The following is a 15301-nucleotide window of genomic DNA, read 5'->3' as shown; positions in this document are numbered from 1 at the left end:
GTTGAAGTCTCAGCTGTATTTCACTCGATTCGTGAGGTACTGTCAGTCACCTCCAGTTTCAGTTACATGGCTGTTTCATTATTTGTGATGGCTTGAGCTGTTTATAATATGGCTCTGAAAGAACTAATGTTGTTTCAGTATTGATTAAATTATATGTTGAACCTTATGTCTTTTCTATAATTTCCCTGTTAGTCAAAGATGTGTGTTTTTATACAGTTTGTTGTTAGGAGAAGGAGAGTCCCTATCACCAGAATCATTAAGGGCTCATAGACTAGGAGTGCCATGGTGGTGGTATTTTTAAGTTAATATGAGGACTGTACTGAAAATAAAGCAAACTGGGCATAACATTTCTTATTAACATGGTATAGATCATTCAAATTGTGCATATTTGTAGAGTAACTCTTCTTCTATACAATACATGTGATGCATTTGTATCATTGTTGCACCCAACTCTCAAATCCTCTTTGGAAAAAAATTTCAGATGTGCACTGTTGTATACACTTCTTCACTGCTAAATTCACCACATCTGTATCATCAAAATTGTTTCTGAAGGCCTTCTTTCAGTAGACCAAACAGGTGAAAGTCAAACACCAGATCTGAGTTGTATGGTGGATGAGGGATCACTAATCAGCCTAATCTGAGGATTACCTAATTTCTTGCCAACGATGTGTGTGATCATACATTGTCAAGAGTGAATGCAGATGGTTTTCTGATTTTCGTTCAGTCTCTTCTTCTAGATAACTTTTCTAAGCTTTTTGAGTATTTCATTGTACCACATGTGGTTCACAGTACAACAGTGTTCCTGAAAATCAAGGAGAGGGATGCTTTTGTCATCTCCTAGAACAGTTACCATGACATTCTGTTGCTTGACACTTGAACTTCTTAGTTATGGCAAAAGAGATGTCATACCATTCCATGGACTGAGTCTTCATTTCAAGATGTTAGACATGTACCCACGTTTCAAGCACTTTCCAGCATATCAGATCAGACTTCTATTCTTCTCTCCTTCAAATCAGATGTCAACTGCCAAAGTACCCATTTTGCACACACTGTACGATACCCAAAATTTCCCATCTTTTGTTAAACATTGTGACCACAGTCCAGTGGTCCAGTAAGCTCACAGACGGTGACTCATTTGTCTATGCTTATCAGTTCATCCACTTGCTGGTGATTTGTATCAGGGGGTCACAATAGATGGTCTCCTGTTGTCTTCACTACTGGTTTCTCCTTTAACCCTTTTGTTACCGTATTTATTTTGAGATGCTCTGTGTTTCTTTCAATTATTTTAAATATAACAAAGAACTTAGTCAGCATTAAGCTAGTGTTGGGAACACAAATTATGACTAAGGTTTTGGTGGAAGATTTTAATTCAAAACTTCTGAAAACAAGACATTTGTACTACAGAGCCACAGCCGGTTTCAGCCGGGCTGGTAACGAAAGGGTTAAACTTCTTCATTCTTTTGTACTCATTGCTCTTATCACTGGTGTCATCTTCTTATACGACCTGCCACCTTGTGTGGACGCTGGACATCCTGCACCGCTCCTTCATCAGGAACTCAATAATTGCACATTGCTTCTATTTAAAACCAATGTAAGACAAGTAAAAAGGGTTACTATACCAACATGTGCAATTCGAATAACCTATTGTAGTTAGTAAGTTATATTGCTCATTTGCATTACTTTTGTATAATCCTCATATATGACTTGAATGTGTAAAACATTTTTTTTTATCTTTGCCAAGTTGTCATAACATAGAATGAATATTATGAATTCTCTCATTGAGTTCTCTCATTGTTACAATGGATCTAATTTTGTATTGCATAATGTCATTCCATAGTGGATAGACCATACAATTGGACACTGCTGTAATTTCCACTTCACTAATAGTTTAAACTTTATATATTACCTTTGTGAGAAATTTACCTTTCATTGTTACTTTAAATTCTTCATACCTATTCTGTTGACAACTGTTTCTGTTTAATTCATCTGAATTTTTGCTTTCTTTAAGTATTAGAACCATTTCTATAGGTCATCTCTACAATCTTCTTTGCTTCATATTTACTATAGATCCTTTATATTTCATAAGGTGCTTCACATCATCTTTTCTGTTTCTCTAAATCTTGTTAATGAAATTTGTCAGATACCACCGATTGAGGCAGTCCTTCAATTTTTGTTTTCATCACAACAAAAATTGAAGAATTTTAATGTCCCTTGAAAGAGGGTTTTGTTGTTACAACTTTATATATTTTGGTTATGTTGGAGCAGATATCTTTACAGCTAGATGCACTCCCTACCACTTGCAACTCAATAGTGAAGAAGGTACCCCTTGCTATCCAGGGAGATTGAGACCACAATAATTTCTTTTGATAATTGATATCTTTCAATGAATGGCTGATAGTATCTATTCAATTTTCTTTCCCTACTTTCGTCTTAAACCATGGATGGACGACTGAAATGTCAATGCCACAATAATTTCTTTTGATAATCGATATCTTTCCATTGGTGGCTGAAATTTCTTATCATGTCTATTCAGTTTTCTTTTCCTACTTTTGTCTTACACTATAGCTGAACGACTCAGATGTCAATGACAGGTCACTGATAGATCACTATTAAACTATAGATATTAGCTTTGAATTGTAAAGTTGTTTCACCAAATCAACTGTTATAAAACAATACCAAGTATAGCAGCCTTTTGAAGAATTACTCCCCTTACCATAGATCTTAAATTATCCAAGTAGAAGGCTTTTCAAATAGCAGTCATCCTATCTCTCTCTCTCTCTCTCTGTGCTCTGCTAGGTGCTGACACAAATTTCAAATAGTTTAAAATTATAATGTGTATTTCTAGATTAGACTTGATTCAGCTGATCTGTACAATTAATTCCAGTTTACTACTTATGTGTTCAAAATTGTTTTTTTAAAAATCAAAATGTATAATTTTGTTTGATCTCCATGTCAAAGTATTTCAATGTTAAATGTCTCTTCTTTTATGCACTTATGCTTGCTGTTCTCTTTATATATATTTATATATATATATATATATGTATATATATATATATTTATATATATGTGTGTGTGTGTATTTGTGCACATATATATATACATGTATACATATATATATATATATACACACACACACTTACATATCCATCTTTGCAGCATGTTACCAACATATTTGTGTGTGTGTGTGTGTGTGTAGAATGCTTGTTACTAGTTTTAACGTACCCTAGTGAATTCATTATGAGAGTGAAAGAGAAAGAAAGGGTTTGCATTTGATACCCATTAACAAAGCTATCAGCATGTGCATTTATTTATTTATTTTTTTTTTGAAACGTTAAGTAATGTGGCAGGTTATTTATTTTTTTCCCCCCATACACGTATACATGTCATTTGAGCTATATCTTATCTGTTGCTATGGTAACTGTTTAGTGTGAACCCGTTAAAATACTGCTTCTTCATTTGCAGCTAAACCTTCTTTGTCATTAAAATTATGCCTCATTTTCAATTTCTTCCTGACTGTTTGGTCTAAATTCTAAATTCCCTCTCTACATTTCCTCCTCATTTAAACAGGCGGCGAATAACCAAGTGAGTCTTTCTAAGTGCCTCTGTTTTTTTTTTTTTATTTTTATTTTTTAAAAATTTATTTATATTCATATAACAGAATGGATGCAAGTGAATGAGTATGTATGTGTGCGTGCATGTGTGTGACTTTGTGTATATGTGTATCTGTGTGCATGTGAAACTACATGTATACATCCATTATATATATATGTTTATATATATATATATATATATATAAATTTTCATTTAAGAACTTAACATCCATGCGTATGTATATTTGAATTTAAGAACGTTTATAGATATTTACATTCACACATACACATGTATACATATACACATGGATGTTTGGTTAATTGCATTTACAATCATTCATTCCTTCTTCGTTAAAAAAAAAGAAAAAAAAAGAAAAAACAAAGTTGTCAGTTATTCATACCATACAAAGAATAGTGGAGCCTGGTGTGCTAGCTACCACAGAAGTTGTTTGTACCGTGTGACTTAACTGTCAGCTTCTGTCCCTGTTGCCTACTGTAAATGTTGCAATTTCTGTTTCCTCCTAGATTAATGCCAAACTAACATTATTTCACGTCTTTTATATCATTCCTACTCACTCTTTCTCCTTGTTGCTACAGCTAGTCTAGTGGTGTGAATAACCTGATGGTAGTGTTGTCAGACAGTTGGATCACTTTAACCCTTTAGTGTTCAGATTATTCTATCAAACATAATGCCTATTGATTCCCATTGATTTGAATTAATCATGCATTATCTCATATCTTCAAGATCTTGATGGTGCAATTACTTAATGTAGAATAACATTGTAGGGTAGGTGTGAGAGCCTGGATCTGGTCAGTTTGAACATAAAACAAATTAAATACTTTTGGCCGGGTATGGCCGGTTTAAATACTAAAGGGTTAAATGACAAATGCAATCAATGTTCACTCATACTTCACAGTGTGCAGTGTCACGATACCATAGAGAAGCAGTATTTATGGTCAATATATGACACTGAAAACAAAGGTGTGATTATGTTTAGCTATAAACACAGTGAGGGATCGTACTAGAGTGTGACAGTATTTATAGTTAGTATAACATGATGGGCGATGTTAATGGTCATTATGGTATAGTGAACAATGTTTGCAGTCAGTATGGCACAGTCTAAATGACCAGAATATGTTTTAGATATTCAATGCCTTTAAAAAACTCTAGATTTGTTGTTGGGAGTGCAACATTGAGAATCTGTTGTGACTGTCCCATTGAATGTCAGTAGCAAACACCACTGCTTAGTAGCAGTCTTGAACCCAGAAGCATAGCAGCGATTGGGGAGGGTCAAGAGAGAGAAATTACTTGCCTGGTGCAGGTAGGAAAGGCACAAAATTCCATCTAGCCTACATTCCCTGTAAATTAAGATGGGCATACCAAAAGTGTTTTTTGTGCACCCCAGTGCTGAGAATCTTTGGTGTGGCACTGGGCAGACATTATCATTAAGTCCCTGTGATCCCAGATACATTTAATGTCAGGTATAAATGCTGCTAATTAATATCAGTGATGCAGACCACTATTTAGTGTCTGTGTTAAACACTAACATTTAATATCAGTGGTGAACACTAGTATCAAATGTCAGTGGTGAACAAACACAACTATTTAATTAGTTTGTGACTTACACCATTTAGTGTTTGTGATGAACTCTGCTCTTTGGTAATAGTGGTGATGAACATCACCACTTAGTTAAAATCAGTCTGACACTGACTTGTGCGATAGAGGTAGTCTATGGTTATTGCCATTGATGCTTGATGCAATTAGTTACATCATCATCATCATCGTTTAACGTCCGTTCTCCATGCTAGCATGGGTTGGACGGTTCGACCGGGGATCTGGGAAGCCAGAAGGCTGCACCAGGCTCCGGTCTTATCTGGCAATGTTTCTACAGCTGGATGCCCTTCCTAACGCCAACCACTCCGTGAGTGTAGTGGGTGCTTTTTACGTGCCACCTGCACTGGTGCCAGGCAAGGCTGGCATCGGCCACGGTCGGATTGGTGCATTTTACGTGCCACCTGCACGGAAGCCAGTTGAGGCGGCACTGGCTTCAGCCACGATTCGGATGGTGCTTTTTACGTGCCACCGACACGGTGGCATTTGAAGGAAATTCAAACCTGGTCAATCCTTCCTCTGTTTAGTTGATCAAACAACTGACTGCTTTCCATCCCACCATGACCAACTAATCGTCTGAACTACCTGTGGAATTTGTTCAAATACACCACACTTCCTGCCTTTACTAAACCATTTCTGAAGGAGTTCTTCTCAGCAAGTCACACCTTCAGCCATAGTACTAACCTTGCTCTCCTCTAACTATTACTACTACTACTACTATAATCTAGCTGCATGGTCAGTAACATCTGATTGATATTAATTTGGTCTGGATACTGGTCAGGAGTGACCACATACCATTATTTCAACTTAAAGCAATATCATCTTATTTAATTTTGTAATATGTATTTCAATCAATTTGTTCGTATTTTGTTGTTGTTATTGTTGTTGCTGGACTATATACCGGACTATGTACTGTTGAGCTGGACTAAAAGAAATAAGCTTTTAACAATCTGATGCTAGAAGCAGCAGTACTATAAAGGAACACTATTCAACAATAGGAGGTTGGTTTCCAGCAAAATGAATCTATGACAAATTTTTCAATTCACAGCTAAAGCTATTCGATTGTTCTTACTCCCAACTAATGTTCTTAAGAAGGGGGCGTGGATTCTGCAACATCCTTGTTTGCTAAAATATTATTTAAGCAAAATACCATCTTGTACTTCACTTTATATATGGAGGCTGTTTAGTGTGATTGGTGAGTAGATAAGTGCTTAACACATTTATATACACACAGCTCTATGTACATGGTCAGGTATATAGTCCGGAATATTCTTTTTTGCCAAATTGTTTTAAATGTTTTGATATGTAATCAGTTGTTACCATTTGATTTGATTGATGTCAGTCTCATGTGTACTAATCTCTCACTAGCAACTAAGGCAACTTCTTGTTAATTACACTCTAGCTATAGATAGTTAAATGACCGTTACGTGTTGGTAGTGGTGGTGGACAATGTACACAGATATAGAGCAGAATACATGTATGCATACATATACACACACAAATGAGTTTATGTCCCAAGATAAAGATGCACATACACACTTAGTAATAGTGGAGGCACGTGGCTCAGTCGTTAGGGTGTTGGACTCATTGTACGATTGTGGTTTCAATTCTTGAACTGAGTAATGCGCTCTGCAGCAAAGCACTTCATTTCATGTTGCTCCAGTTTGCTTAGCTGGCAAAAATGAAAGTTCCTGTGACGGGCTGGTGTTCTATCCATGGGGGGAATATAATCACCACAGAAACTGGGAAACTGGCCTTATAAGTCTCTCTGACTCTTGAAGGAGCTTTATTTTATGTCTTTTTTTTTTTTCTTTTATATACACAAAGTAAGGGTAGAACTGTTGTATAGTACGATTGTGGTTTCAATTCTTGAACTGAGTAATGCGCTCTGCAGCAAAGCACTTCATTTCATGTTGCTCCAGTTTGCTTAGCTGGCAAAAATGAAAGTTCCTGTGACGGGCTGGTGTTCTATCCATGGGGGGAATAAATCACCACAGAAACTGGGAACTGGCCTTATAAGTCTCTCTGACTCTTGAAGGAGCTTTATTTTATGTCTTTTTTTTTTTTCTTTTATATACACAAAGTAAGGGTAGAACTGTTGTATAGTACGATTGTGGTTTCAATTCTTGAACTGAGTAATGCGCTCTGCAGCAAAGCACTTCATTTCATGTTGCTCCAGTTTGCTTAGCTGGCAAAAATGAAAGTTCCTGTGACGGGCTGGTGTTCTATCCATGGGGGGAATATAATCACCACAGAAACTGGGAAACTGGCCTTATAAGTCTCTCTGACTCTTGAAGGAGCTTTATTTTATGTCTTTTTTTTTTTTTTCTTTTATATACACAAAGTAAGGGTAGAACTGTTGTATAGTTACACACATTTACATTCTACACTCACAGTAAATGAATCTTATGTTGGCTTTGATAATATTTCCGATGTTTGAAATAGCTATTCATTGCATTATAATATCAGTGGCTGAGCATTCCACAGACTTGTATACGCATGGCTCAGTGGTTAGAGCCATGCAAGACACTTTATTTTATGTTGCTCCAGTTCATTCACCTGTAGAAATCAGTTGTGACATCACTGATGCCAAGCTGTATTGGCCTTTGTCTTTCCCTTGGATAATATCAGTGGCATGGAGAGAGAAGGCTAGTATGCTGGTCTTCCATAAACAACCTTGCCTGGACTGGTACCTTGGCGGGGAACTTTCTAGATGCAATCCTACGGTCATTCATGACCGAAGGGAGTCTTTACTCTTTATCCATCCTCAGATAAAATCTATGTAACAGTGTGGTAAGGCTGGCCTTTTGAATTACAATTCATCCAACAGGCTTCCACATAGTTTCTATTGACCCATCTTCAGTCTCAGACTGACCTACAGTAGGATTGAACCCAAGACTTCATGATTGTGAAGCAGATTTCTTAACCATTTGACCATACCTGTGTCATACACAGAGTAAATGTGTGTATATGTATCCCCATGTAGTGTAATAATGCATGTAGGGGCAGCGGACTCGCGGTCGTAGGATCGCGGTTTCGATTCCCAGACCGGGTGTTGTGAGTGTTTATTGAGCGAAAACACCTAAAGCTCCACGAGGCTCCAGCAGGGGATGGTGGTGATCCCTGCTTTACTCTTTCACCACAACTTTCTCTCACTCTTACTTCCTGTTTCTGTTGTACCTGTATTTTTTCAAAGGGCCGGCCTTGTCACTCTCTGTGTCACGCTGAATATCCCTGAGAACTACGTTAAGGGTACACGTGTCTGTGGAGTGCTCAGCCACTTACACGTTAATTTCACGAGCAGACTGTTCCGTTGATCGGATCAACCGGAACCCTCGTCGTCGTAACCGACGGAGTGCTTCCACCAATAATGCATACATTATATACACAGATAGTAAGCTTCATCCCTAACATTTTGTGTGGCAATCTTCCTTCCCTCACCCCACTCTTATCTATTTGTTTAATTCTGTCAACTTTTCTCTCACCCTATTTTTTAAATTAAATTTCTCTTCACCATCCACACTACCATCATCAGCACCTTTGCAAAACATCAAACTATGCATTGTGTATCAACCCTTGTCTATTAACCAATATTTCGATTAGCGGTCATATAAACACTAACACTAAAGACACTTAGGGCACAACTAGATCAGTGACCACTGTATAGTATATATTAGTTGTGATATAGCAGAACTGCTGTCGTTACCACCACTACTACCACTAATCAGGCCTTATTTCTTACATAGTGATAAATATTTGTTTTGGAACAACTCTACTACTTTCATTGTTAGATAATTGCTTTAATATCAGCTTCTTACATCTCTGTTTTGTCTCTCTTTAATGAACAGCTGTTAGAATTACTGCTTTCACAACTCCCTACTTCTGCCATTAGCACCATCTAGAATTGACTCTAATCGCCAGGCACACTAGTTAACACTTGTGTATATATGTGTTAGAATGTTTGTACTGTATTCATGATAGTACTTGTGGTAAACCTGTTGTTCTAGATTTCTACAGACTGTTTATTGAACTCACTTAAGTATTTTATTTTCACTTTCTGCTATCCCATTTTGTCTCTGACTGAGTGATATGGTTGGGAAACAGGCTATTTTGTAGAAACTTAGTATGGTAATAATAGACTGCTAAACACTTTGAGGTTTGTGACAAACCTCTGATAAACTGTTTTCTCTCAAAGATAAAAAGATCCCTATGTTTTCTTATGATAAATATAAACCAAAGCTCAGAGAAACTACAAAGATCCTTTATGCATTTGCTTAGCATCCTAGAAACAGCAGGCAAATTTCATTCATATCATCTTCAAGGAGAAAGGGTATCTTGGCTTATGTTATCTTTGATAAAGTGTGCTTGTAAAATGATGGAGTGATCATACTGGTTTGCAGAGAGAAACAAGTCAGTTGTCATCTCCTTATGGCATGCAGGCTTATAAAAATATGTGAACTTCATTTGTTTTCTCACATTTAGAGCTATAAATATCTGGGATCTGCTGTGGTTAGGTCAGGGTTACAGGGTTTAGATTTTAGCTGTTACAAAATCTAGAGATATACAAGTAATGTAGAATAAACTCGACTCCGTAGGTCCATGAATGACCATGTGTGCACCTAAGAGGTTCTCCTCTGGGGTACAAGTCTAGGTGGAAAGTCGCCTCACCGGCGAACGCACCACCTAGGATTGTTTTTATGGAAGACCAGCAGTCGCCCATACATACCCTCCCTTCTCCATGCCACCGATGTTACCCAAGGGAAAAGCAAAGGGGCTGATACAGCTTGGCACGAGTGATGTTGTAACTTGTTTCTACAGCTGAGTGGACTGGAGCAATGTGAAATAAAGTGTCTTGCTCAAGAACACAACACGCAGCCTGGTCTGGGAATCAAACTCACAACCTCACGATCGTAAGCTCAATGCTCTAACCACTGAGCCATGTGTCTTCACTTAGTAACATAGAGTATACCCTGATAATTCTTTTTGAATAGTCTGTTAGCTGTAGCACTTAAGTATAGAAAGGACCAGTTTTGAAATTCTGTCCTGGAGTGTAGATAGATACTAGTTTCAGCTCACGAGCTGTGGCCATGCTGGGGCACTGCCAGTGTAGGTAATATTTTGTGAAGTTTTACAACAGTTTTTAAGATAACGTCCTGGTTTTCTGGCTAATATTTTGTAGTGACTGTAAGGAGATTGGCTGTTATGAGATGACATTTTCTCCACCATATTTCTGCTGTACTGCATTGTAACCGTGTCTTGTTTTCTTTCTCTTCAACAGACAGTCAAAAGCAGCAGCGGCGGCGGCAGCTGCTGCTGTTGCTGCTGCCAACCAGCACCAACAAGCAGCAGTGGTGGCCCAACAGGCTGCTCAGCAGCAACAGCAGCAGCAGCAGCAGCAACAACAACAACAACAGCAGCAGCAACAACAACAACAGCAGCAGCAGCAACAGCAGCAACAACAGCAACAGCAGCAACAACAACCACTACCACCACCATCTCAGCAGCAGCAGCAGCAGCAACAACAACAGCAGCAGCAACCACCACCACCACCACTGCCGCAGCCACAGCAGCAGCCGCAGCCGCAGCAGCAGCAGCAGACACAACCAGCACAGATTCAACCTGCCCATCTAGTGGTGGGTAGTAGTTCAAATACAACCATCTCCTCACCGCAGATAGGGGCCGAGGAATATTCTAATGAACTTCAGATAGTTGATGAGAATGGTCAGCCTGTTGATTGGCAAGACCCGAACGAACCCCGTTACTGTATATGTAATAATGTTTCCTATGGAGATATGGTTGGCTGTGATAACGATGATGTGAGTTCCTTGTTTACTTTTATTGCTTCTCACCCTTTCCCTTTCATCATCATCATCATCATCATCATCATCATCATCGTTTAGTGTCCGTTTTCCTTGCTAGCATGGGTTGGACGGTTCAACTGGGGTCTGTGAAGCCAGAAGGCTTCATCAGGCCCAGTCAAATCTGGCAGTGTTTCTACGGCTGGATGCCCTTCCTAACGCCAACCACTCCGTGAGTGTAGTGGGTGCTTTTTACGTGCCACCCGCACAGGTGCCAGACAGAGCTGGCAAACGGCCACGAACGGATGGTGCTTTTTATGTGCCAGGTGAGGCTGGCAACGGACACGAACGGATGGAGCTTTTTACGTGCCACCAGCACGAGGCCAGTCGGGGCGGCGCTGGCAACGGTCGCGAAACGGAAGGTTCTCTTACATGCCACCGACACTTTCAATTTACAGGAATCGTAATAACCAAAGGCAGCTATGGCCATCTGTCTAAAATTACTTGATATTCAGCTTGTACAGTTTTCCCCTCCAATTCTCTTTGTTGATGTTATAAAATAGGCTCAGTGGTTAGAGTGTCGAGCTTACGATCGTGAGGTTGTGAGCTCGAATCCCGGACCGGGCTGCGTGTTGTGTTCTTGAGCAAAGCATTTTATTTGACGTTGCTCCAGTTCACTCAGCTGTAGAAATGAGTTTCGACGTCACTGGTGCCAAGCTGTATCAGCCCTTGCCTTTCCCTTGGATAACACTGGTGGCATGGAGAGGGGAGGCCGGTATGCATGGGCGACTGCTGGTCTTCCATAAACAACCTTGCCCGGACTTGTGTCTAGGAGGGTAACTTTCTAGGTGCAATCCCATGGTCATTCATGACCGAAGGGGGTCAAATGAAAACTGTTTCAATTTTAACTGACCCCTTATCATGTAGACACATCACTCCCAGATTAATGATCAGTTGGCATGAAATACCTACCACAACAATAACGCAATGAGTATTAAATGGTCAATCAACAGGCCTTAAGTGGTGGTCAGTCAGTAATATGTTAATCTAAAGAGAGTTTGATACTGTTTATCTCCAGATTGCCCCCTCAGTAAGCAGACCTGTGATCAAAGGAGTTCCAACCATAGCCATCTTGCCTTTTATTTATAAGAATCAGGTGCACATTATTCAACATGTCATTTTTAAAAATGGTTGGATGTGACTTGAGAGTTTTAGTTGCGAAGTTGACAGTGTTGATCTAGAGCAGTGCTTTTCAAACTTTTTGCTGGAGCGGAACCCCAAGGAAACATTCCACTGGCTCGAGGAACCCCTGTGCAATAATTTAATAGTCTTATGCACACATTAGGCGCAGGAGTGGCTGTGTGGTAAGTAGCTTGCTAACCAACCACATGGTTCTGGATTCAGTCCCACTGCGTGGCATCTTGGGCAAGTGTCTTCTGCTATAGCCCCGGGCTGACCAATGCCTTGTGAGTGGATTTGGTAGACGGAAACTGAAAGAAGCCTGTCGTATATATATATATATATATATATATATATATATGTGTGTGTGTGTGTTTGTCCCCCTAGCATTGCTTGACAACCGATGCTGGTGTTTACGTCCCCGTCACTTAGCGGTTCGGCAAGAGATCGATGGAATAAGTACTGGGCTTACAAAGTTGATTTGCTCGACTAAAGGTGGTGCTCCAGCATGGCCGCAGTCAAATGACTGAAACAAGTAAAAGAGTAAATCTGCACAGGAGAATTAAAAATTACTGCCGATTTTAGCAGTTTTGTAACTTCTTGCGGAACCCCTGGACTGTACTGGTGGAACCCTGGTTGAAAACCACTGATCTAGGGAGAGGTGACTCATAAGCTGTGGTGTGTGAACACTTTATTAATCAAGAGAGATATTAAGAAAGTTTAAGGGGAAGTTACTTTGATGAAGTGTGCCATTTGTTGTCACACGGCATCACTTCATATATTTGTCACCTATTTCTTTCTCTCATATAATATACGTACAGGGTCTTTCAGATAAATTGAGACTAATTTTAAGCAGTTGACAAAGTGAATTTAACATTTCAATTTATGAAAAAAACTTTGCTTGAAAATCTAATCCTCTTCTTAATTTTTGAGGTAAATAGCAAACTGATTCGGCAAAAAGAAAGTCATGGAACACCAGAATTGTTCTGCTATTGTTGTTTTGGCATGCGCTGGGCACACTTGACGGAACTTCCAAAAGCAACAGCTTATTATGTGTATAGACAATTTAAAGAAGAAGGAAAGACTGATACAAGAGAACACAAGACTCAGATGCTTGATTGAAGCCGACCCTTCTACAGCCATGACAACTCTTGAAAGAAATGCACACATTTTTTATCTATGGATCTCTTCGATTCCTATTTTATTTGGGTGAACCCCAGTAGCCATTTGATGTTTAACCCTTTTGTTACCAACCCGGCTCTGGCTCTGTGGTAAAATGTCTTGTTTCCATAAGTTTTTAATTAAAATATTTCACCAAGCCTTAGTCACAATTTACGTTCCTAACACTAGCTTAACGATAACGAAGTTATTTTACTAAATTCTTTGTTATATTTAAAATAACTGAAAGAAACACAGAGTATCTCAAAATAAATACAGTAACGAAAGGGTTAAAAGAAACCTTATTGATTGTTAAAATATTTCTTGCATTGTAGAAGTATAACCGATTTATTGAGCATAAATTTTAACAGCAAAATCTTGTATTGGACCCCTGTTAAGAACCACTAGACTGGACAGTGGAAAAAGTGTGACCAGTCCAGACTGTCCGGATGGTCCTCGGCCCTACACTGATATAGTATTACTGAAACGGTGGATCTATGGGATGGGCCTTGTCATTCAGCTGATTTGGGGCTACATATCGACAACTGAAACTCTTTTGTCCATATCATGACACCCTCATAACGACGACCACCACCACCACAACTGATAATTCTACCTCTCGGAGGATATCCCCCCACCACTGCAAACGACTAAGTCTCTGCTTGTCCATATCTTCACAATACCACCATCCACTCAACTATAAAGGACCATCTCTTGTCTGTCTGTATCCTTACACCACCATAACTACCCATGTCTGTCAACCATCATCATCTCACTACTTTCACTGACCATATCCTTATGTTTTGTTTTTGTTTTTTTTTTCAGTGTCCAATGGAGTGGTTCCATTATGGTTGTGTAGGACTTACTCAAGCTCCGAAAGGTAAATGGTTCTGTCAACAATGTACACTGGCAATGAAGCGCAGAGGCAGGAGGTGACTGGAATACTTGCAGTGTAACTACATGTCCACTTCTCAACTCCTCGATTCTGCTTTGTTGGTCTACAAAGAGCTACGAGATGAAGAAGGCCAAAGAACCGCAGGAGATAGCCAGCTGCAGTGCAGCAGGGGAAGCTATCGTGAAAACTGAAGCAAAGAAGTGAGACTGACCCAGACTGTGAACAGAGCACAGGGTGCATACAACGATGTCTTTTGTTTTAAAAACTTCTAGCTACCAGCCTCTAACTATCTCAACTTTTCCTATTCTATTTCTCTTTCTCTTCAAAGACCTGTCCTAGTCTGTGACAGATCTTTTGTTACTCTAGTGTGGTTGGAACCTTTAGAAGTAACCCTTTTCATCTCTTGCAAACCCTGCAATAAGGCTTGTACCTCACAAACACTGCTCTGTCCAAGACAGCCCTATCTTTTTTGCTAACCGTCCACTAGGGTTACACAAGAGACTTTCCATGCTGCTTGCATACGGTTCAAGAACGTATAGTGAACTTTTGGCTCTTATTCTCAGGGGTCAGCTTCATTCATTACCTCCTACTTGTTGGTCTCTTCACACCTAGACATGACCCCCCACCCTAAAACCATTTTGTAATTCTATAACAAATGCTGCAGTTGAGGCCATTATGTTGTGTAAGCAATGCATATTATATATGTAATCATGCCACAGCATGCTATTGTCTAGGTTGGCTTTACAGTTTATTGTGTGTGTGTATGTGTGTGGTGTGTCTGTATGTCTGAAGATTTTTGGTTCAGTTTGAACATTACTCATTTCTTCTAGATAGCTTTTTTGAAGAGTAAACCCCCCCCCCACTTTTCTGTCTATCTTTACTATCCAGCAGCCACCATACCTGTTTTTAACTTGATAATGATTATCTCTATTCACACAACTGTTTTCATGGTCTTTAGTGTGTCAGCTTTTTGACTTCGACCAGTGGTGGTAGGTTTATATTTTCTAACACACTGGGTTGTGTCCCTTGTTTATCGGGAGGGGTAAAAAAACAAACAAAACAAACAAAA

General features: G+C 39.2%; 1 protein-coding gene across 3 annotated transcripts in view; it reads left to right on the top strand.

Annotated features, from left to right (window-relative positions):
• Positions 1-15301, top strand: part of LOC115210350 (inhibitor of growth protein 3) — a 50187-nt gene that overhangs the window by 33736 nt on the left and 1150 nt on the right. For 2 of the 3 annotated variants that reach the window (XM_029778893.2, XM_029778891.2), the window contains 3 exons: positions 3568-3582; positions 10481-11018; positions 14163-15301. The exon at positions 14163-15301 is cut by the window's right edge and continues 1150 nt beyond it. In XM_029778893.2, the coding sequence (XP_029634753.1) occupies positions 3568-3582; positions 10481-11018; positions 14163-14273 (664 nt within the window). In that variant the 3' untranslated portion in view covers positions 14274-15301. The remainder of the gene's footprint in view (positions 1-3567; positions 3583-10480; positions 11019-14162) is intronic. The other variant, XM_029778892.2, reaches the window with a different exon arrangement.

This window comes from Octopus sinensis, linkage group LG4 (genome assembly GCF_006345805.1).
Source record: "Octopus sinensis linkage group LG4, ASM634580v1, whole genome shotgun sequence".
Classification (NCBI taxonomy): domain Eukaryota; kingdom Metazoa; phylum Mollusca; class Cephalopoda; order Octopoda; family Octopodidae; genus Octopus; species Octopus sinensis.
Note: the sequence above shows the minus strand (reverse complement) of the source record. Positions and strands in the feature narration are given on the sequence as shown.